Source organism: Macrobrachium rosenbergii, chromosome 12, assembly GCF_040412425.1.
Source record: "Macrobrachium rosenbergii isolate ZJJX-2024 chromosome 12, ASM4041242v1, whole genome shotgun sequence".
Lineage (NCBI taxonomy): Eukaryota > Metazoa > Arthropoda > Malacostraca > Decapoda > Palaemonidae > Macrobrachium > Macrobrachium rosenbergii.
Genome location: NC_089752.1, coordinates 6451029 through 6474500, shown reverse-complemented (window position 1 = coordinate 6474500; position 23472 = coordinate 6451029). Strand labels below are relative to the sequence as shown.

Below are 23472 nucleotides of genomic sequence, written 5' to 3'. Positions count from 1 at the left end.
CCAACGTCTCGATTAGAGCTTAACGTAGCGTTCTGTGGTTTTAAGTCTTCGTGAGGCACCTTTTGAGAAAAGCAGATGAAAGGAGAGTGTCGGCCACTGCAGTTTCTCTCTCGCCCTCGCCAGTTGTTAGTCGTTGGGATCATGCACACACACGCCAAGTGTCTTTATCTTGAAAGTTGCATTTGGTGGCGGATAGGAGTCCTTCTCTAATGTAGTAGCCCTCTCTGTGTTCCCCGCCTCTCTCTCTCTCTCTCTCTCTCTCTCTCACAGATCGCGTTCGAAGCTCTGCCGTCCAGAGTTTGAAGCATGACGCAAAATCCAAGTTTTGTCTACAGGGTTTGGGGGTGGGGGATGGAGGCGGGCAGCCGTTTTTTGGGTAGATGGATGGATGGATGGTGGGTTCTGGGAGTTTGGGGGGGGAGCAGGAGCGGATGGGTTGAGGGAAAAGAGGGGGTTCCGGGGATGGATGGACGGATGATAGGTTTCCGTGGCTCCTAATCACAGCGCTGTGTAAAGTTAATATCTTGGATTGATTGAAAGATTATTTTCTCTGGTGGGCGCCTTCAATCACCTGTCAGAGAAGGGGAGAATCTGCGTGCCACGGAAACGGGGTTGGGGGTTGGGGATAGGGAGTTGGGTCGAGAAGGGGGTGGAGGGAGAGGAGGAGGGGGGAGGGAGGGGGGGGTCCTCTGACCTGCCTCGTTGTCACACATCTGTCAGGAGCCGCCTTTGTGGCACCGTGATGCCTGCGTGCACCGATGGACAGACAGATGGACGTTTCAGGACTTCAGGGACAGGGGGAGTTTTAATGGCTGTAGAGAAACTGTTTGATGGCCGGGGAAAACAACCAGATTCATAACTGTGTTTTTTTGTGAGGGAGAGTGGCTGCTGTTTTTTTTTTTGTGTGTGTGGGGGAGGGAGGATTGACGTAGAAAGACCCCGTAGGGGGGCAGTGCCGTCAGTGCTCCTTACAGGGTGCACTGTAGGCATTACTGAAGGTTCTCTGCAGCTTCCCTTCGGCCCCTAGCTGCAGCCCCTTTCGTTCCTTTTGCTGTACCTCCATTCATAATATCTTTCTTCCATCTTGCTTTCCACCCTCTCCTAACACTTGTTTCATGGTGCAACTGCGAGGTTTTCCTCCTGTTACACCTCTCAAACCTCTTACTCTCAATTTCCTTTCCAGTGCCGAATGACCTCATAGGTCCCAGTGCTTGGCCTTTGGCCTAAACTCTATATTCTGTATTCTGACGTAGAAAGATGTTGCAGTGTTCGTTGGGCCTTGTTGCAAAGGTGGTAGATAATCCCGTTAAATACACATTAGGCGTAAATCATTGGATACATAAAATACAGGATAACTTATTACGTCTCCCGTGGCATTTACGAACAATTGTTGACTAATTATGTAAAATGATATTTCGCTAAATGAAAGGTTGTGAAACTGTGAAATTACACTGCAAATTGCATTACATGTATATATTTTATACAAAGAATGACTTATAACGCGAATAATGGCTTAAATTATGACGGCGTAATAAGTGACTTGAAAACCGTTTTCCGTAAAGTAGTCTGATTTTAGAAAGCGTTTAAGCAGCTAGGTAATGAGGCAACCTCTTTCGTTCCTTTTACTGTACCCCCGTTCATATTCTCCTTCCATCTGACTTTCCACCCTCTCATAACAATTGTTTCATAGTGCAACAGCGAGGATTTCCTCCTCTTGCAACTTTCAGACCTTCCTAATGTCAATTTCCAAATCAGCGCTGAATGACCTCATAGGTCCAGAGCTTGGCATTTGGCCTAAATTCGATATTCTGTTCCATTCAGGTAGAACGATACGACTCCCAGGAACGAGCAGTTGCATTGCTTGCACCCGAGTTCTACTTTGTACTCGGTTCTAAGGAGAGTGAATGCTCGGTGGATTTGCTTTTTATTCAAGAAATGTGATTTTTGTGATGGTGGTCAAACCAGAAGTTTTTTGTTAGGATGATTCATGCAATAATGTCTTCATTTTTCTCTTTTATATTTTAATTTCGTAGAACAGGGTAATATTGGAGGTCTCTCTTTGTATACTTTAAGATAAGGGTCCTAATTTGTCTTGATACATCGCTTAAATAATATCTCGATTCGAAATTATATAAATTCTACGCTCTTTACATCGCATGTTTGAAACAGTGTGTGACTCTCTCTCTCTCTCTCGTAGGAGGGCAGTGCCATCAGTTCACCTCACGCGGGGTGCACTGTAGGCATTACTTAAGGTTCAGTGCAGCGTCCCGTCGGCCCTTAGCTGCATCCCCTTTCATTCCCTTTACTGTACCTTCGTTCATATTCTCTTCCATCTTACTTTCCACCCTCTCCTAACAATTAAGTCATAGTGCAACTGCGAGGTTTTCCTCCTGCTACACCTTTCTAACCTACTTACTCTTAGTTTTCCTTTCAGCGCTGAATGACCTCGTAGGTCCCAGTTGGGCCTTTGGTCTAAATATTATATTCTCTCTCTCTCTCTCTCTCTCTCTCTCTCTCAGTATGTGAGAGATTCTCAGTTTTCCTTTCAACGCTGAATGACCTCGTAGGTTCCAGTGCTTGGGCCTTTGGTCTACCTCTCTCTCTCTCTCAGTATGTGAGTGATTTTCTCCCTGCTGGCGTCGATATCTGCGACGTGTGGATGTTTCCGTAACAATAAGTCTTTGCCTCTCATGAGAAGAGACGCGAGATATGACTCGGTTAGCCACAGTCAGCTCCCATAACCATCTTCCGCAATAGCCAAGGGGTTTGCCTTTTGTTGCAGATAGCCAGCCGCGGCGTCGGCGGCGGCGGCGGCGGCGGCGGCCAGCCTTGGGTTCAGATCAGATGAATGAGAACGTTTTAAGTCGTCCTTCTTGCTGGCTAAGCTGTTTTTCGTGATTTGTTTTTATTTTTTCCCTCAGTCACCGGTAGAGACATAAGTAACCGGTTTGTGAATATCTTAAATTATATTCTTTTCCCTTGCAGTTATGAATGGAAGAAGTGTTTCTTGTTGTTGCTAGGTGCCTGCTTAAGCTCTCTCTCTCTCTCTCTCTCTCTCTTCTCTCTCTCTCTCTCTCTCATAGTAAAAAAGGGAATATACGGTGTAAGAGACTACGGAATTTTTTAAGAGATACTGGTGAAATGACAGTGGTATTGTTTTCCACTTAATCCGCCTTCTCAAATTTGAAACATCGTTGGTAATTTTTTTAATACCGTTTAATTACCATAAAAATGATTTATGATCCACATCTTGCTCCACCATACTTTGGGGAGCGTGTCAACCTGTTAGTCATCATGTGAGAGTATACTTGTGATTTACATATATTTAATCCTTTAGGGCTCATTATGATCGCTACGGTATGATGCAAGTAATCCAGCGCTCAACACCTTAGTATATTCGACGATAAGTATCTCAACTAGGTGGGCAGAAGCCTGCGTAAATCTACAAGTATTAAGTCTTTTGTATCTAGTACGAATAAAGTGAATTGCTTGCTAAAGTGTAGATGCTACTGTAATTATAATTATTGTTTGGAAAGAGAATGCGATGCTGAAGGTACCTGTAGTGATTGTGACGTCATTCGGCATTAGTGGAGAGAGAGAGAGAGAGAGAGAGAGAGGCCGCTTGACTGACGTCGTTACGTCATCATTACCAGTTCCTAGATTGCAGTCAACTATCATGTACGACAATGATCGCCTTGTCTCCGTGTCCGGAAATGTTTAGTGTATCTCTCTCTCTCTCTCTCTCTCTCTCTCTCTCTCATGACATACGCTGCTAATTAGGAGTGAAATATTTAACGAAGTGAGATTGAACAGCCATGCAAGTAAACAGTCACCTAAGTGAGAGAGAGAGAGAGAGAGAGAGAGAGAGAGAGAGAGAGAGAGAGAGAGAGAGAGAGAGAGAGAACAATCACTACGTATATCATCTCAGTAGGGGAACAAAAACTGGAATAGAAACGACCCTCCCCGATAGCATGCCTGGAAGACAGCCGGTAAAACTAATGGCAGGTCGCATCTAATAAAATCGCCAACGAGACGTTAAGATAAAAGTAGAATACCGAATGAATCATAAATAGTATTCCGGATGTCTCGGCGCTAATGGCAATCAGAAGCATGAATTAGAGAGAGGGTTATAGCCCATCGGCAGTACAGGGATGTATTTGACAGGAGTCCCGCGAGAGAAAATAAGAGAGAGAGAAAAAAAAAAAAGGGAAATTGATTAATATCCCTCTTAAAGAGACTCGATGTATCTGCCTCTTCATCTCCCAGTCTGTCATTTTTGTGAGAGGAATCTTTTGTACGATTTTATTTTCGGTGGCCTCTTTTTTTTTTTTTTTTTTCTTGCGATTTTTTTTTGTCTTGCGGATTTTTGTTTTTGTTTTTTCGTCGGTGATGTTAAATTTTGTTCTTAATGTGGGAGTCTTCGGTTTGAGTCATTCTTCATGCTTTTGATTTTTCTGTGTTTTTCATGGATATGCAGAAATAAAATTTATAAAATAAAATTGAAAATGCACACACGCAAAAGTATTTTACAAGATCTATGTTGTTTCCAGAAAGCAAAAAGACAGTGTCATTGTGAAACACGATTATACGAGTATATAATATATATACATTAGTCGATATAACACACACACACACATATATATGTTATTATATATATATATATATATATATATATATATATATATATACATATATATATATATATATATATATATATATATATATATATATATATTATATATATATGTGTGTGTGTGTGTGTGTGTGTGTGTGTGTGTAATTGTAATACCTACAATGCCCTCTTAACTATTATAATTACGTATGTATCTTGTAAAAGTGACCAGTAGATTCTACATTTTATATATATATATATATATATATATATATATATATATATATATATTTATATATATATATTGTGTATATATATGAATTAATAAATTTTATCATGTCCTTGAAACACACTTTTCAAGAAACCGTATACTTAGAATCTCCATCCCGGAGTACCGTTGTCATTAAGAGATTTTTAGGACTCCCTGCTTTGGTGTGTATACAGTAAATCAAAGTCCAGGGAACCACGTGGTTAATACCCGAACATTTGTCATGTAAGTCACCCTCGAAGGGCTCCGCCAATCACGGGGCGTCACGAGAGCCGGCCAACCAATCATGTGTTTTCCCGCCATTACCCCACTGGGTGACCATCCGTCATAGGCTCGCAACGTGTCATTTCCCGTCATCACTTCCCAGTTATCATTGCGTTATCCTTGCAACGCCATGCAAATGCTGTTGCGGCCGTTCATTTGCAAAGGCGGCGATTGAGGAATTCCTCGGCGGAATATTTTTAAGTTTTCGGATAACTGTTGCTTTTGAAAGTGGACTCAGCGACTTGCAATTGTACTCTTACTGATATGGAATTCAGTCCTTCTTATTATCCGTTGGCACGTACACCACCAGACCGCTTCGGTCTGGTGCAAGTTGCAATAATTTGTTTACTAATACGAAGCAGGGCCGTTAGCCGTTGGCGCAACTCTTTCTTTTATCAGGAAATAGAGTGTATACTCTTAGGGCAGTTTTAATGTAACGTTTTGTTAATTTTTAATTAATTTCGCTTCCCAGTTCTTTATAGTTTACGTTGAGTATCAGCAAACTGGCGTGTGTGTATATACAATACATATATAATATATATATATATATATATATATATATATATATATATATATATATATATACATACACATACACATATATATATATATATATATACATATATACACACATACACATACACACACACACACACACACACACACCTATACCGGCATGGCAGAGTCGATTTAAAAGTTGAAGCCGGTTCCAGTCGTATTTATACAGTTTAGCTGTCATTAGCTTAGTGACCTTCCCGCCGCCGGAAATATAACATCGGCTAAGTCATCCGTCATGGTCTGTGTCTTATAATTAGTCACACTTACCTTTATGACTTGTCCATCAAGGTGTTGTCAGCGAAAGCCCGGAATACCTTTGACGCCGGTTCGTAGAACCGCCGAGGAAGGTTCTTCAAAAGCCATTTGCCGATGGCTCCCGATTGTATAATTCCGAGGACTCGCAGCAGAGGCGGTTTTGCCTGTTGGTCTAAGCTGCGTAGCGTTTTTAGTCGTTCGTTTTTCATTGCATGAATCGTTTATTTTTATTTATTTATTTTTTTTTCGTCTGTTTACCGAAGTCTTTAAATGCGATGGGCAGTTCGTGTTGTCTACGAAACTATACCTTTCCGAGGTTGATGGTGACTTGGTGATGTTTCGAAGATGTCCATCTCATTTTGAAACTCTCTCTCTCTCTCTCTCTCTCTCTCTCTCTCTCTGTCTCTATTGACATGCACATGTGGTTTTTCGGTTTTTATCAAAATATATTTACTATCATGGTTTTTCGGTTTTATCAAAACATATTTACTATCATCTCTCTCTGTAGACATGTACATGGGTTTTTCGGTTTTATCAAAATATATTCACATCATCCCTCTCTCTCCATCCCATGTGCGTGTGGGGTTTTTCTGTTTTTATCAAAAATATTTTCATATCGCCCCCCTCTCTCTCTCTGTGCAAATAAATATAGCTTTCCCCAGTTGGACTTAGTCCCATGGCTTCCCTTGCAAATCCATCAGTCACTCTTGCACCCACAACCTGCGACCACGTCATTAGGTGAACACTGTTGCACAATTACATTGCACGTAATGGAAGGCCTTCGGCGATGCGTTTAAACGCCTTTTTTTTTTTTTTTTTTTTTTTTTTTTGAAGTAAGAATCGCCCACGTGGGGATATAGGGATAGAACTTTTCGTTTACGTATGCATATCCTGTGGGTAGAATCGCCTCCATATTAATTTAGGGCAAGGCGTCTTTTTTTTTAATCAGCTGCATATCTTTGAGTAGGAATCTGCAGCGTTGATTTACAGGAATAGACCCTTTCTTTTGATATCCTGTTTGTTGAATCTGTTCTACGTGAATGTAGGAATACATACATCTATATATATGTATATATACTATATATATATATATATATATATATATATATATATATTATATATATATGTATATTGTATATTGTATATGTATATATATAATTATATATATATATATATATATATATATATATATATATATATATATATACATATGTATAATATATACATATATATTTATATGTATACTTATATATATATATATATATATATACATATATATATATATATATATATATATATATATATATATATATATATATATATTATTGTGGTCGAAATCACCCACTTGAGGTACCAGTAATTCAAAAGGACAGTAAATCAAAATCAAATGGGCGAATGTTATGTAATAGATGCCCTCTTGTAATGCAACCATGTTCAACTTTAATCAAGAGCAAAATAGGGGAATTCATGCAGTTGAAGTAACAGAAACGAAATTTTTGTACTTCTGGCCAAACATAAAAAGGTGTACTTTTTTATTATCTCAAGTGCCCGAGCGACCATCGGAACATGAGTAGTCTCAGATAGAGTGAAAATTATTACTGGTGATTGAAGAAAAAACTGGAAAAAAAACTCGCTTCTCCAGTATTAACAAAGTTAATTGTTTAATTTCTGTCGGAATTTGTCAGTGGAGGTGGTTGTAAGGAATTTTAAATCAACCTGATATCTTTGTGACATATGTAACATTCATTTTTATTTCTAAATGTTTCGATGCAGTTTGACTAACCTGGAAAAGTTGAAAGTAAATTTCTGTTACAAGTGTCCATGTATCATTTTGACTGCAGTTTCCACTTTTTATCTTGAATCTGCTTGTTCAGTTATAAGAAAATTAAAATTTATTCACGTTAGCTTTTTTTTTATAGTGCACCATTAAATTTCTTCTGTAAAGAATTATTCTTGTTCCCAAATATTTGAAAAATAAAATCAGCTAAGAACGAAATTTCACTTTGACAATTATCATTGTATTATAAAATATAAATAAAAATAACCCACATTGCTAAACTTAATTTTCTTTATTTTACTTTTTATTGAAAAGATTAAACTTACATTATTTACAATTACAATATGTACAATATGATTACTGTATACATCAACACATTATACATAGGCATTTATTTACTCAAGCATAATCCATCAAAAACTGACAGTATACACATCTTGCTTTAATTATTGGCCACCGGTCCTAATAACAAGTAGCTGTAAGATCGTCCTTGGAGTGGGCACGATGACCATGGCGTTTCACCGGCACGTTGACACTTCTAGAGTAGTTATATTAGATCTCTATCCTTCAACAGGAGACGCGAGCAATGCCAGTATCGGTTCTGGGGAAGGCACAGAGGAGGATGAAGACGGGTCGAAGAAGAACCAGAAGAAAAGGGGAATCTTCCCCAAGGTCGCAACAAACATCCTCCGAGCATGGCTCTTCCAACACCTCACGGTAAGTAGTAACCCCTCTTCTGCTGCTACTACTACTACTACTACTACTGGGTTTTTTCACCTATGATGATTGGCAGTGTTAATACTACGGAGCAAGAAGCTTCTTCTTCTTCTTCTTCTTCTTCTTCTTCTTCTTCTTCTTCTTCTTCTTCTTCTTATTATTATTATTATTATTATTATTATTATTATTATTATTATTATTATTATTATTATTATTCAGATGATGAACCCTGTTCCTATGAAACAAGCCCACCAAAGGGGTCATTGACTTGAAATTCAAGCTTCCAAAGAATATTAAGGTGTTCATCAGGAAGAAGTAAGAGGGGAGGTAAAGGGAAATACAGAAAGACGAGATCTCACATTAAAAGAATAAATTAATAGATCAATAAACAGATAAAAATGTATTAAAATGCAAGGAGAATTAAGTTGCAAAATTAACTGATCTGCAGCAGGAGTTTTGGTTGGGAAGGAGTTTGTATTTGGACGTTGGCCCTCGTGTGGTAGAGACGTGTGGTGTTTGTGAAAGAGTGAGAAGGACGGACAGACAGAGTGCATTGTATATCTTCGTCATAAAAGAGGTGTTCTGTCGTTTTGTATTTTTTAATGCCGGGGCAATCTGTTTACTCATATGGCCGGAGTTTGCTGCTCAAGTCATGAGTTAGGAAGCTTGAACGAAGCCAAGTGGTTAAGAGGGCTGTGTGAAAAGCCCCCACCGTTGAAGGCCGTGTTTAGCCCCTTGTCCTGATATCTTCAGGGCTCGTGCCCTGAAGGGGCCCATTAGCGAGTTACCCTTTTCGACGCTTGACACAATAAGTTAGAAGGGCCACTTGCTTTACCGACGGTGTCACTTGAAGGCCTCTCCACACTTTTTGGCGACGCTTGTTCTTTTCGCTGCTTCGCTTCTCTCCTAACCGCTGTGATCCATCCTCGCTCACACGACCCCTGTCTTCCTATCCTGTCATTCTCCCCACCCCTTCTCTTTCTACCCCCCTCCACTCGTACCCCTATCCTCCCCTCTCCACAGCCAGTTAAGCATGAGGGTGGTGTTGGGGGTGGGTGTCGGTTGGAGGGATGTTCCATGTGGGTGGCCTCCTCTGGCATTTCTGCTGCAGATGTTTAGCACCCGAGGTCATGAGCAGGCAAAGGTCCTCTTGCCCCATGAGCTTAGATCAGCTTGATTAGAAAATTTACGTTTGGGTTGTCTGAATCGAGGGTGGTAGTTTAGAGCACTTTGGTCAGTTAGAGTCGCCCTTTTTTTTTTTTCCAGAACGTGATAGTTTAGAGGACTCTAGGCGACCTGCTTTTTTAATCTTTTTATGTATTTGCTTGTCTAGTGGTTGTTCAGAGAAATCTTTTTAGTTACAGACACAGTTTGGTTTATTTTGCAATACAGTTTTTCTCTTCATTCTGTAAATAAGTAGAGAAGGTTTATAATACAGTTTTTCACTTCAGTCTGTAAGTACAGAGAGAAGTTTTACAATAACAGTTTTCCTCTTCAGTCTGTGAATAAAGAGAGAAGTTTAGTAATACAGTTTATCCTCTTCAGTGAGTAAATAAAGAGAGAAGTTTTATAATACCGATTTTAGTAAGAGTTTTTCCTCTTCAGTCTGTAAGTAAAGAGAGAAGGTTATAGTACATTTTTTTCTCTTCAGTCTATAAATAAAGAGAGAAGGTTTATAATACAGTTTTTCTCTACAATCTGTAAATAAAGAGAGAAGTTTTATAAAACAGATTTTAATAAGAGTTTTTCCTTTTATTCTGTAAATAAAGAGAGAGGTTTTATAATAGTTTTTCTCCTCAGTCTTTAAGTAAAGAGAGTAGTTTTTAATACAGTTTTTCTCTTCAGTCTGTAAATAAAGAGAGAAGTTTTATAATACAGTTTTTCTCTTCAGTCTGTAAATAAAGAGATAAGTTTTATAATAACGGTTTTCCTCTTCAATCTGTAAATAAAGAGAGAAGTTTTGTAATACAGTTTCTCCTCTTCAGTCTATAAGTAAAGAGAGAAGTTTTATAATAGTTTCTCCCCTTCAGTCTGTAAATAAAGAGAGAAGTTTTATAATACAGTTTTTCTCTTCAGTCTGCAAATAGAGAGAGAAGTTTTATAAGACAGTTTCTCCTCTTCAGTCTATAAGTAAAGAGAGAAGTTTTGTAATACAGTTTTTCCTCTTCAGGGTATAAATAAAGAGAGAAGTTTTATAATACAGTTTCTCCTCTTCAGTCTATAAATAAAGAGAGAAGTTTTGTAATACAGTTTCTCCTCTTCAGTCTATAAGTAAAGAGAGAAGTTTTGTAATACAGTTTTTCCTCTTCAGAGTATAAATAAAGAGAGAAGTTTCATAATAGTTTCTCCTCTTCAGTCTGTAAACAGAGAAGTTTTGTAATACAGTTTCTCTTCAGAGTATAAATAAAGAGAGAAGTTTCATAATACAAAGCTCCTCTTCAGTCTATAAAGAGAGAAGTTTTATAATACAGTTTTCTCTTCAGTCAGTTTTGTATATATATATATATATATATATATATATATATATATATATATATATATATATATATATATATATATATAAAATATATATATATATATATAAATATTATATATATATATATATATATATATATATATATATATATATATATATATATATATATATATATATATATATATATATATATAGAGAGAGAGAGAGAGAGAGAGAGAGAGAGAGAGAGAGAGAGAGAGAGAGAGTGAGTTCCTGTTATGCAAATAGGGAGATCAGGGACAATTGGCGTCGACCCCCTCGCGGTAGGGACAAACTCACGCGACCTGCCACTCGTGACATCCTTCATCCCCTCAATTATTACACATTAAAAGGGCCCTTACATCCCCTTCCCTCCTCCCCTCCTCCCTTACCTCCTCCCCTCCTCCTCCTCCCTCCCCTCCTCCTCCTCCTCCTCCTCCCTCCTCTGCCCACACAAATACTTCTGTTTCTTCTCACCTATCTCAATCTCCTCCTCCTCCTCTCCCCTCTTCCTTTAGCCAGTGTAATCCCCCTTTTATAGGAAAATTACACCAGATGTGATGTGCAGGATATGGGAGAATGAAAAAGAAAAACAGTATTAAACGTGAAACGTGTAATTTAGTGAGGATACACACGCCTAACGAGATCCTTAAGCCGTCTGCCCCCTCTGTTTGAGGAGAGGCGGGCGGTGTTTATCTCTCTCTCTCTCTCTCTCCTTGGATTTGTCATGTTCTCACATTTATTCTTTAAAGGTGCAATCTGGTCCGTGGGTCTACCCCACTCCCCCTGGTTGCTTTGTTTTTCTCACGACAAATTGGTGGATAAAGGGAAGGTTTTATTTCTTCTAATTTCTGCGTGTTTAGTTTACACCCATAAGTGCAGTTTTTTTTTTTTTTTTTTTTTGCCAAATTAAAGTTCGCTATTCTCACTTCATTTTCATTTTCTTCATGTGGAAACTTACTTTTTCATACTCTATTTTTTACATTTTCGTAAGTTTTGTCTAGTTCTTGCCCTCATTATCCAATGATGAAGTCTAGAGTTCTATTAGTTTGTCACCGGTAGCAGTGTTTTTGTTATTTGTCAACACTTTGTCCTTGCCCAGTAGCACCGCCGTTTGAACATTCATATTCCCTTTTCCGTTTTCTTTTCTTTTTCTTTATATCCTTTTCGTGTGGATTCTTTCTCGCGAGGAGTCAGAAACCAGAGGGTATAGAGAGTAAGGGACCGGGAGTCATTGAAATCACGCTTATAGCTTTCCAATAAAGGTGTGGGAGTTTGGTGTTTTGGAAGCCTGAAAGGACCCCCAACGCTGGATACCTCTGGAAGTCTTTGGTCCCCCAGCTTTCTTTTTTATTATTATTTTTATTTTTGGGGGTTGCTGAAGGCCAGTTACCTTACAAAATTTTGATTTTGGATTTACAGTATAATTTTTACTTTAGAAAAGTAGGCCATTTTTTTTTTACTTTTGAATAAATAGATAATTGAAAAAACCCAAATCGCAAGACCGGAATCACGGATGGTGGACATTGTTAAGGTGCAAGAAATAAATTTCGTAGAATGGTCCAATTTTAAAAAAAATTTTTAGTAAAAAAAAACTTATTTTTAGTTGTTTATGACATATGTACCTTACTGAAGTCGGTTAAATCGTAAGTTGTGGACAGTACAAAAGCAATGATTGCCTGTAATAAAATGTAATATTAAATTTTTTATCATGTAAAAGAAGTAATTGTCTGGAATATGGAAATGAATCATGATTAGCTCAGCTTAATTAAACGAGTACATTAGCATGCCCTGCATTGTTAGACTACGACTCGTCACTTTTGCATTTGAAAAATCGTATACATAACAGATTTTAAGCTTTTAGGTTTTCCAGATAGTTGAAGATAATGTCAGTTACCATTGTTGTTATTTGACGCTTTTGAAAATATTGAAATGCATACCGTTAATTTACTCTTCTCCAGCTGGGTTTTAGAACTTATATGACCTATTGAACTTTTTTTTTTTTTTTTTGAAGGCTAGAACCTTATCCCCCCTGCGTCCTATCCTATCCTGCCTTGGGACCGGCAGTAGCGTTCTAGTTCTCGTGGCAGTTTCGTCATAACGCCGAGTGTAATCGAGTAGAACAAAGACCAGAGGAATAAGGAACATGAAGTAAGCCCAGACGGATATCACCACTTAGAGTGCGTTTGGGGGGCAGCTGGGTAAGATGACAGTCGCAAGGTGACATCGGGAGACCTCTCTACCCCACTCTTTTCCTATCCTGTTCTGTGTCCTCCTCCTCCTCCTCCTCCTCCTCCTCCTCCTCCTCCTCCTCCTCCTCCTCCTCCTCCTCCCTTTCCTCTTTCTCATCCTCTTTATGTTATCTCTCCTTCACTGCTTTCGTCCTTGTTATTCTCTTGTTCTCTCTCTGCCACTTTCTTCCTACTTCTCTTATTCCTCGTCCACAACTTTCTCCCTCATTCCTTTCCTCTCTTTCCTCTTGCACTCCCTCCTTATTATTGTTCCTTCTCCTCCACCTGTCATCCTTTTTTTTTTATTTTTATAGTCCCCCACCTCCACTATCTTCTCCTCATCCTTCTCTTCTTCCACCACCACCTCTTCTCCCGTCACCATCACCTCCTCCTCCTCCTCCTCCTCCTCCTCCTCCTCCTCTCCGAGGGTATGAGTGACGTCAGGCCGGTACCGTTTACCAACACCGTTTTATAACTTGTACAATTGCTCCTAAGAATTTGCTATCGTGTCCCTTTTCCGCAATTCATCTTGTCATCTTTCATTGTACACGTCCAATCCTTATTGTGGATATCCTTCCCGCCTCCCTCCCTCCTTCCTTCCCTCCCTCCCTCCCTCCCAGTTCATTCATCTTTTGCACGTTCATTCTCTGCCTCTTGGTTTATTCATGTTTTAGTCCGTGTGTCTGTCCCTCTCATGTCTTTTCTCTTTGTGTTTTCTTCTGTTGCCCTTTTTTAGACATCCAGACTGATTGATGCTGTTTTGCATAAGTGTACGAGTCGAGTTGAAAAATATTCGGGCGAGTTTTTTTTTTTTTAGTTCTTTCGATATCCTCCAATTCACACAAGTTTCATATGTATATACATACACATACATACGCGTTGTTATTTTAGTTATTGCATTAGCATTTCAAGTGTCCAAATCCAACAGTAACATTACCGTCAATTTACATTTTTACCCGGAATCATTTGATCTTTCCACTCGACGAAAAGCAGGAGGGTTCTCGCTCCATCTATCACTCGGAAGAATTTTTTTTTTCCTGATTGGATAGTGAGCCGGAATTCCCAGATTCCAAATTCGAGGGTTGTTAGAGCAAACACATTCCTCCGGCATATCGGATTCAAATCTATGTAAATTTTTTTCCATACGATCAGTGGCGAGAACCTTTAAGGATGGGTTTTTTTTTTTTTTTTATTCTGTTGAAGGTAGGAGGTACTTTTTTGTTTTCCGGAAAGGCAGCTTCTTGTGCATACAGATGGTTGTAGAGAGAAGTTTCGTTACCCAGTAATGCATTTTGGTAATGCAGCCTGAGATCCTGATGTCAATGTAGATATGGTGCTTTCCATGTTTTTATGAAGGTTACACCATAGAGATTTTTTTTTCTGGCCGCTGAAGATTTTAATGCTGTGAATGCTACGGAGATTATTTTGATGATGTGAATAGCCAATCATTTTATGGTGAACATAGCTAAGGGTTTTCCTCAATGAATCTCACCGTTGTGGTTACCTATGAAGTTTTCGTTCTCATTACAACCGGAAAGGACTTTTGTTGCTGTGATTACACAGACCTTGCTCACAGCTAAAAGTGCTGTCATTGTGATGTCTGAAGTTGTAATTATTGTTATTATATAGGTTGATTATTTGAAATAGAATGTTGTGGGTATTTTTGCCCCCCAAGGTTAAAAGGGATAAGAGGAATATCGGGAAATTGATGATAAACAAATAACTGTACTATAGGAGTAATGCTGAAACTTCTTGTAGCGAAACTGAGAAGAAATTATTGTTTGTGTATGTATTATGTATGCATACAGGAGGGAGAGAGAGAGAGAGAAAGGATAAAATAGACGGACAGACATGAAAACGGACAGGATTTGTATTTTGGGGGCGACTCTGCCGCCTCCTCTCCGTCAGGAAACCGAACTTTAAAATTTCAATGGGGGGTCGCAGGTCGACAGAGGCGGGAAATTTGAAAGTTTCCCTCGCATATTGAAATCCAATTTCCGCGTGAGACCCTTGCGATGCCACATCACAAGGGCTGAGGTGATATTGGGGGGAAAGAAGGAAAAGGGTGTGGGGGGGTGTGGGGGGGACCTTAGGAGAGAGAGAGAGAGAGAGAGAGAGAGAGAGAGAGAGAGAGAGAGAGAGAGAGAGAGAGAAAGTATGTACTTCGTATTGCTATGATTTTTGAGAAAGGGAGGGAAAAAGGAGAATAACACACACACACACATATACATATATATATATATATATAATATATAATCTGCATATCCATATGTATAGGCTATATATATATATACATACATAAACATACATATATACATATATATACATGTATTTATATAAAATGTGTGTAAATGTATGTGTGCATATATTATATATGTATATATAATATATATGTATATAATATATATATATATATATATATATATATATATATAAATATATAAATATATATATATATTATATATATATATGTATGTATATATAGATATATATATATATATATAGTATGTATGGGTATGTATAGATAGATATCATATGAGAGAGAGGGGAAGAAGGGATAATTGAGAGAGAGAGAGAGAGAGAGAGAGAGAGAGAGAGAGAGAGAGAGAGTCAAGTCTTTCCACTCCTGAAGTGAAAAGATTTAACTTCATTTACGGAGGGGAGACGTGATTGGTGGTTTGGGTCCTGTAAAATGAGATTAAGGTTTTAAGGGAAGAAGGAAAGCAATCAATCACGTTAAAATTTAAATGTATGGAATCTATATTCCAAGTGAGAATCGATTAGTTCCGTAATGTTATAAAAGTCGTCTTGCCGTTCTGTGTATTGGAAAAACACACTCAGTTGTGGGATTGTACAAAGAACTTAACAAAATCTGTAATTTTGATTGTTTTTTTTTTATGATTGTTGGCTATTACAGATTCTTGATTGGAGATCTTTTCAATCGATTATATACATAGATACATACACAGACATGTATGTATGTATGTGTGTGTTTATATATGTGTATGTATGTATGTATGTATGTATGTATAATCGATTTAAAAGGTCTCCAATCAAGAATCTGTATAAATACATATATGTATATATACTGTACATATATACAGTATATATATATATATATATATATATATATATATATATATATATATATATACATATATACATACATATATATATTATATATGTATATAAATACATACATATGTATTTACATTTATATTTATATATTTATACATATACATATACATACTTGTTACGTTCAAACAAATAACTCCAGAATACATTTGTTTATGCTTATGTTAGTAGGCAATATAAGGATACATGTACAGGAACCTCTTCATACCTGTTTGCGTGTTAAAGCACTTTAGGGCCGCGTCTGTTTTTATACAGGATATCCTCTAATCCCCAAAATAATTACTTGGGATTTTATTGACCTTTTTTTTATCTTATCTAAGCGGCATATCTTGTAAAACAGTGCTTCAAGTCTGCTATTTTAAATGTTTCTTGCGGTCAGTATGATACCTGAAAGTTTAGTGACGGGCATTCATCAATCTCTCTTAAAACTTACAATGACATTTTAAATGATGAAAAAAAAAACTATTGTCATTCTGTCTCTGTTTTTCTCTCTTTGAGAAAAAAATAGAAAAAACTTTCTTTTCTCTCTCTCGAGAAGTTATTTAAGCGAGAACATCAGGGGTGATATTAGACGAGGGGTGGGAGTAGTAGTAGTGACTTCAGATGAGGGAATAGAGGGGAATTGGTGGGAGGGGGGGGAGTGGGTGATGCACCGGGCTCTCGCTCAGGATATGGCCAATTGTCGCTGCCGTAATGCTATCTGATTTGGGTGAGGTGGGGAGTGGGAAGGGGGGGGGAGGAGGCCCCTAGGACCCAATTTCAAAGTTGCTGCTGCACCCATCGATTTCAAACTACTTATTGAGGAGCGGTAGCTGTTTGTTAACGGGTTCAAGAGGAATAGTTGGAGAGGGGAAGGGGGAGGGGAGGGGAGGGGAGGATGCGGGTAGGGGAGAGGCTTGTCTATTATACCTCCTTCCTTACCCTCACTCACTACTACTACCTTATATTACCTTTTGTATGCTCGTGATGTCGAGTTGTCGTTTGTGTGAGAGAGAGAGAGAGAGAGAGAGAGAGAGAGAGAGAGAGAGAGAGAGAGAGAGAGAGAGAGAGAAATGGAAAAGGTATTTTGAGATGCTGATGGAAGAGTATTGACGAGGTAATAGCGTGCTGTAGATGCTGTGAGTATGTTGAGCAAAGCGTATGGAGGAGCTTTCTAATTGGACAGGTGAGATGAGAGTGGTCAGGTTTTGTAGCATTTAGAATTTCTCTGTAGACCCTGAAGTCGACTAAGATAACAAGAGGCTGTAATCGTCACAAAAATTTTGGATGAAAGCAAAAAATGAAAAAGAGAGCCATTCCCAAGAGCGAAGCAATCTGTTCAAAAGTAATCGACGAGTTACTAAGGAAGCTTCGTGTTGAAGTTATATCCATTGCTGGTGTCTTGCTTTTTGTTGGTTCAAAGAAACTGCTTATTAACATTTCCTATATATATATATATATATAGCATATATATATATATATATATATATATATATATATATATATATATATATATATATATATATATATATATATATATATATATATATATATCACACCACAGGTGTAAAATAAGAGACGGGGTGTAGGTCCTGACCGGTTTCGACTTTATTTCCAAGCCATTGACGAAGGACTGATACAGAGTATTAGAAGTCACAAATATACATATACTACAGGAACAGTACTGACGAACATAGACAATCGCTAGAGACTACATATCCACCCACAGGCCGGTGTCAAGGTAGGAGTGGCCTTCAAAACACACACACATGCTTAAAGAACTAGTTCAAGAGTAAAAAGTAATGAGATAACTATGCGAGCGTCTGAGAGAGTAAGAGAATGAACTACATTCGAAACGAACAGTCACAGATCAAAAACCTCACGAACCCGGTAAACACATCAGTATGCAAACATCTTCATCTGCCTCGTAAATGGCACTCTAAAACAGATGGTTAACGCACGCAATAAAAGAGCAGAAAAAAAAAATAAAAAGAAAGTCAGATGGGAAGAATCAGCGCTGATAAGCAGCCGACTTACTGGCAAGGTCCCACCCACTACCAGTGTGACACCACTTAACACCGCAAAACAGGAAGCCGCGTCGTCAGCAAGATCTTCCTCCTTTATTTTGGCCCCTTGCATTTCCAGTTGGTTCTCTCTCTCTCTCTCTCTCTCTCTCTCTCTCTCTCTCTCTCTCTCTCTCTGTGGGAGGCGATGCTTGTTCTCTGATTTCACCGACGTGCAGATAATGCTTGAAAAGTTAAGTATACCTTAGTTTGACCAGACCACTGAGCTGATTAACAGCTCTCCTAGGGCTGGCCCGATGTTCACTATTTATAGAGAAAGAATGATTTTTTAAAACTGCACTTTTGCCTGTCGCAGTGAAGAGGTAGCTGTTGCACAAATAATTCTTTCTAAAGGTGTAAATAAACTGAAAAGTTTCTTGAAATTATAAGGCATTTTTGAAAGAATTGGTAAAGAATAGATATCTCCAGATTGAAACGAGCTTGATCGGGAGAGATGAATTTCACTGTGGGTGCTGGCTAAAAAGTAGGAGGGAATGCTATATATGTTAAAATTTGTTAAATTAAAAATTTCTTGGAAACCGTGTTAAAGTTGGCTTTGAAGACGGAGAAAAAACATTGTTCCGAATTAAATTTGTTTTAAATGCGGGACGAGAATTGTTGCTATTGCTCTAGTTATCTTTGAAGATGTACAAAAGCAGTGTTTCGATAGGTAATGTTGGTTTCTGTAAATATGTAACGTAAATACGTTCAGAATGCTACATTTTCCTTCGAAGATGTAAGCCATGAAATGTTCATAATGTTACTGTTGGCCACGCAGATGAACAGTGGGTAATCTTAATACTGAAGTTTAGTCTTGAAGATCTTGCTAAAGTTGGTTATGGAGATACATGACGAGAGAAACGCTCAAAGCCACGGCCCGTTTTGGAAGATGTGCTTCTTATCGTTGTGGGAATAAGATGGGCGCTGTGTGAGACCAGCAAACGCTAACTGCCTGATTGCGTGCGCTAGTGAGACGTATTGAACCAGATTACAGAGTCGCCATCGGTGTTTTGCGTTCCTAGGCTTTAATCCCATAGGTCATACCATCCTCTCTCTCTCTCTCTCTAGACACAAATTCTTAATTTTTGAATCTCAGATTTAAAAACAAAATTTTGAATTTTTGAACTCTCTGATTTAAAATCTTAATTTTTGAACTCTCAGATTTAAAATCTTAATTTTGAACTCTCTTCTCTCTCTCTCTCTCTCTCTCATATACACAAAACTCAATTTAATTTTGAACTCGAACTCCTCAGACCTTCTGCATGTCTAATTTTTTTTTTTATTTTATTTTATTTTATTTTTTTTTTTACACAGAAAGAGACCCAACGAATCTTGGCAGGAAGATCATGCGAGTGCCTCCGCCTTATGTCTCTTCTTGGGAGTGTACATAATTCAGTGGGGCTCTTAGTGGGAAATTTATTGGGGTCAGTTCTCACCACCACCAGGCAGCCACTGGTCAAGAATTAATCAGGGGTGTTACTCAAGGCGGAGCGATTCTTTATTTATTTTTTTTTATCGTGTTCAGTGTTTTAGCTCCGTGTATTTTATTTGTATGACCTCTCATAGAACTCGCTGTTTTGTGTGAACTGATAAATGTTCCCAGTAATTATTAATATTATAAGGTTTCCTGTTAGGTATTCCAGTTCATCAGTGCTATCACTTGCATCGCTGATGCAACGTATTTTGAGAATAACATTCTATTCTAGTCATGTGCATAGAATAATGCGCTTTGTCGAAACCTGATGAAATAAGTTATTAGGAGGAAAGAATTCCAGCATTAAGAGTGAACGCGGTGGTTGTAAAAGTGAAGATAAGTTTTATAAGAGATCCTTTGAGAGTTCCTTGCAAGAAGGTTGGTTGGGAGGTTCCCCCAGGGAGGCGAAGGTGCCTGCCAAGATGTCCACCAGAAGGAAGGAAGGAAGGTGGGTAGCGGGGAGGACGTTCGTGGAGGGAGGGGGCGAAACCCCCATGAGAGCCTAGGGTCGCCGTGCACCCTGAATTATTGAAGGGACTCACCCACGGCTAATGGACATGATCACCCCCACCCAGCCACCACCCCCAAGTCCCTGTCCCTCCTTTAAAAGCGGCCACCTGCCTCCTCCGAGGCTCCGACCATCTTGGAAAACCTTTTTTTCACTAAATGTTGTCTTTAAATGTCTTCTTCAGGGGAGAAATGTGAAGCATAGGTATTATGTGCAGTAAGGCCTTCGGGGGTGCTGTTTTATGTTAATATTATTAAGACTCCAAAAGGGAAGCCAGGTTCCTTATTGTCCTCCTCTCCCTTTGAGTCGTACGGGAGAAACAGCAAACTGATGAGTATTGTGTCTGTGACTTTCGCAAGGTTCTTTAATCACAGTTTGAAAAGTCAGTGGAATATACTGTTATGGTAGGAATGACAGAAGTAGAATCAAATTCCACTGATGTGTTCATTTGGAAAAAATGAAAAGAGAGAGGAACAGTTCTTGAAGTGTATGTTTTTTTTTTAGATATCAAGAATGGCACTGACATGAATAATAAAAGTATTATCAGAAAGCTGCGAGTAAACTCCTCTTGAATGATTAGTGTTGTATGACTTGGAGAATAAGATTTTAAGTATACATTCTTTATGTTATGAAGAGGGAATATGAGAAATCTCGCAAGGAGGCTTTTATATACTTCTATATATTTGCTGAAGGACAAAAGACTCGCTTTGGTGAATCTCAATGAGCTATGTTGCATGTCGTCTTCTCCTTGACAATTTCGAGATGCTGGGCTTTGAATGTCGGCCGAGAAGGAAGCGAGCGGCCTCAAAGAGCCGAAGAACACCCCCTCCCCGCTAAACCTCCCCCTCCCTCTTTCCTAGGACTCTTGAAGGAGTGGGGGAGTGCCCAGGAAGGCGGAGATCTGCCAGGATACGGAAAATGTGTAGTGGATTTTGAAACGTCAAAGTGGGGTGCAGTTGTCGAGTCTTCGATTTGAACTGATGGTGTTTTCCAAGGTTGATGTATGGGCCTTGGTATTTCCAAAAGAGGCTATATTCAGGTCTTTCGGCAATGAGCTTGTTCGTCATCAACGTCATCTTTATTTTCCAATCTTGGCATTTGTTGTAAACGACTTACCCTTACTAAGCTCCGTTATAAACTCATTGTGCTCCCGCTTACCCAGTCAGTGATTTCTGCGCACATGATATGGGAACTCTAATGGTAGTAGCACCCAGCGTTAAAAATGAGTAATTTCGCTCTAAACCTAACCCAAACAAGAAGAGATGAAAAACTGGAAAGCTAATATATATAATATATATATACATATATAATTATATATATATATATATATATATATATATATATATATATATATATATATATATATATATATATATATACACACACACTATATGTAATACAATAATTTCGTTAACAAAACAGTGTTGACAGTATCAGTTATCATTAAAGATCGTTACTTTCTCTAAAGAGACCGGCACGCGCATGGCTGCTCGTATCCAGTTCTGTCTCTTCAAGGAAAAAGACTTAAATGAACCTCTTAAATAAAAACAGTATAGCATTTCTTAAACGTGTTATGCGGTTTATGAAATGTACTTCATTTTACTTCGTTTTTTCTCGTGTTTATAGTTTTGAGGATGTTAAGTCAGACTGCAAAAAATTTGTCAGTCTTTCAAACTATTTTGTAGATTCCAAAGTTTTGATTGAAGGAATATCTTGGGTGACGGGATTGGATTCAAACTACAGGTCTTGTCTCCTTTTTTTTTATTAATAGTTTGATACTAAAAAGAACATCTTGGGTGAATTCGTCTTTTGTGATTACATAAGATTGAAACAGATAGAGCTTTCATGTGGTCTCACAGTAGCTTTTTTTTTTTATTTTCTTATTTAGTTTGATTTATTACTAGAACTGTATTTTCGACTATCTTCATTTATTTACGGAAATTGAGATATTTTTTTATTTTGATTTAGTGTTTTTATTTAGAAATAAATTTTCAAAGATTTCATGGCTTCTTATCTACGCGTCACCTCTTTTGCTAGTACTAAACATGGCGGAAGCTCCTCGGGACGTTGTGTTTAGTACTAGCCCCTTGGGGATCGGAGTGTTATATACACCCATTTCTATATTGTGTGGTCGACAAGTTATATTGATAAACGATATCTTCGTGCGGCCATCTACTTTACATTTACCATACGGTGTTTAGTACTAGCACCTCGGAGTAGCACCTTTCACAGTTAGCAGTGTGTGCCAATATTCAAATTATTCTCTATCAGCAGTTCTCAAGACATCCCCTCATACAGCCGTCGTAGTGGTCAGCGACCTTTGTAGTTGTGACGCCTATCAGTCTCAAGATTGAGAATTTTTTCTCATTCCTTTTCCTCTGTTCTTATAACACACCTCTTGATGTCACTGTAAAAGCTGGATGTGATTTTGTCTGTAAATAATGTGTATCATATACATTGTATTTTCCGATTGGTTATCTATGAAAAAATGGAGCCTGTATAAAAAAACATTAGTGATTATCTGATGAAGGGATGTTTACAACTGGATTCAGTAACTTTTTTCGTTTCAGCCTTTTGTTCTAAGAATTAAAAGGTAAATAAATAATCTGAGGTTTCTAGGATACAAAAGATAAATTAGAATTTGAATATTTTTAAAGACAAGCCACTATATATTAATTTGATGCTATAAAACAACGTTAAGACTGTTTACCCTGTTAAAAAAAAAAGATTGGTAACTAGTCTAACAGATACAAATTTCGTTAACATTTTTTCAGTTTTTCAATTTTTTTTTTTATACTATTCTTTTGAACCCCTTAATCTTTTTGTATGAACTCTGGGTTGATGCCCTCATTTAACTATCGTTCCTAAATAACGGCGTTTTATTAAGGAAATAAAAATTATATTGATAATGTGAGAAACTTGTAAAGATTATTTTATTTGGAAACTGACATGGAATATTGAGCTTATCAATATTATTTTCAAATCTTGTCGCGTATGATGACTTGAGTCGACATCTACATGTAATTGAGATCTTTATGAGCAAATTGACCTGAGAGATGAGTGTTGCTATAGACGCTATTTCTCTCTCTCTCTCTCTCTCTCTCTCTCTCTCTCTCTCTCTCTCTCTCTCTCTCTCT

The 23472-nt window shown here is 38.1% G+C and overlaps 1 protein-coding gene across 50 annotated transcripts in view; it reads left to right on the top strand.

The window, feature by feature from the left end:
• The window catches only part of hth (homothorax), a 643335-nt gene that overhangs the window by 495915 nt on the left and 123948 nt on the right, over positions 1-23472 (top strand). For 27 of the 50 annotated variants that reach the window (XM_067113441.1, XM_067113439.1, XM_067113438.1 and 24 more), the window contains one exon: positions 8309-8451. In XM_067113441.1, the coding sequence (XP_066969542.1) occupies positions 8309-8451 (143 nt within the window). Of the gene's footprint in view, positions 1-8290; positions 8452-23472 lie in introns of all 50 variants that reach the window. The other 23 variants (XM_067113408.1, XM_067113435.1, XM_067113418.1 and 20 more) reach the window with 1 other exon arrangement.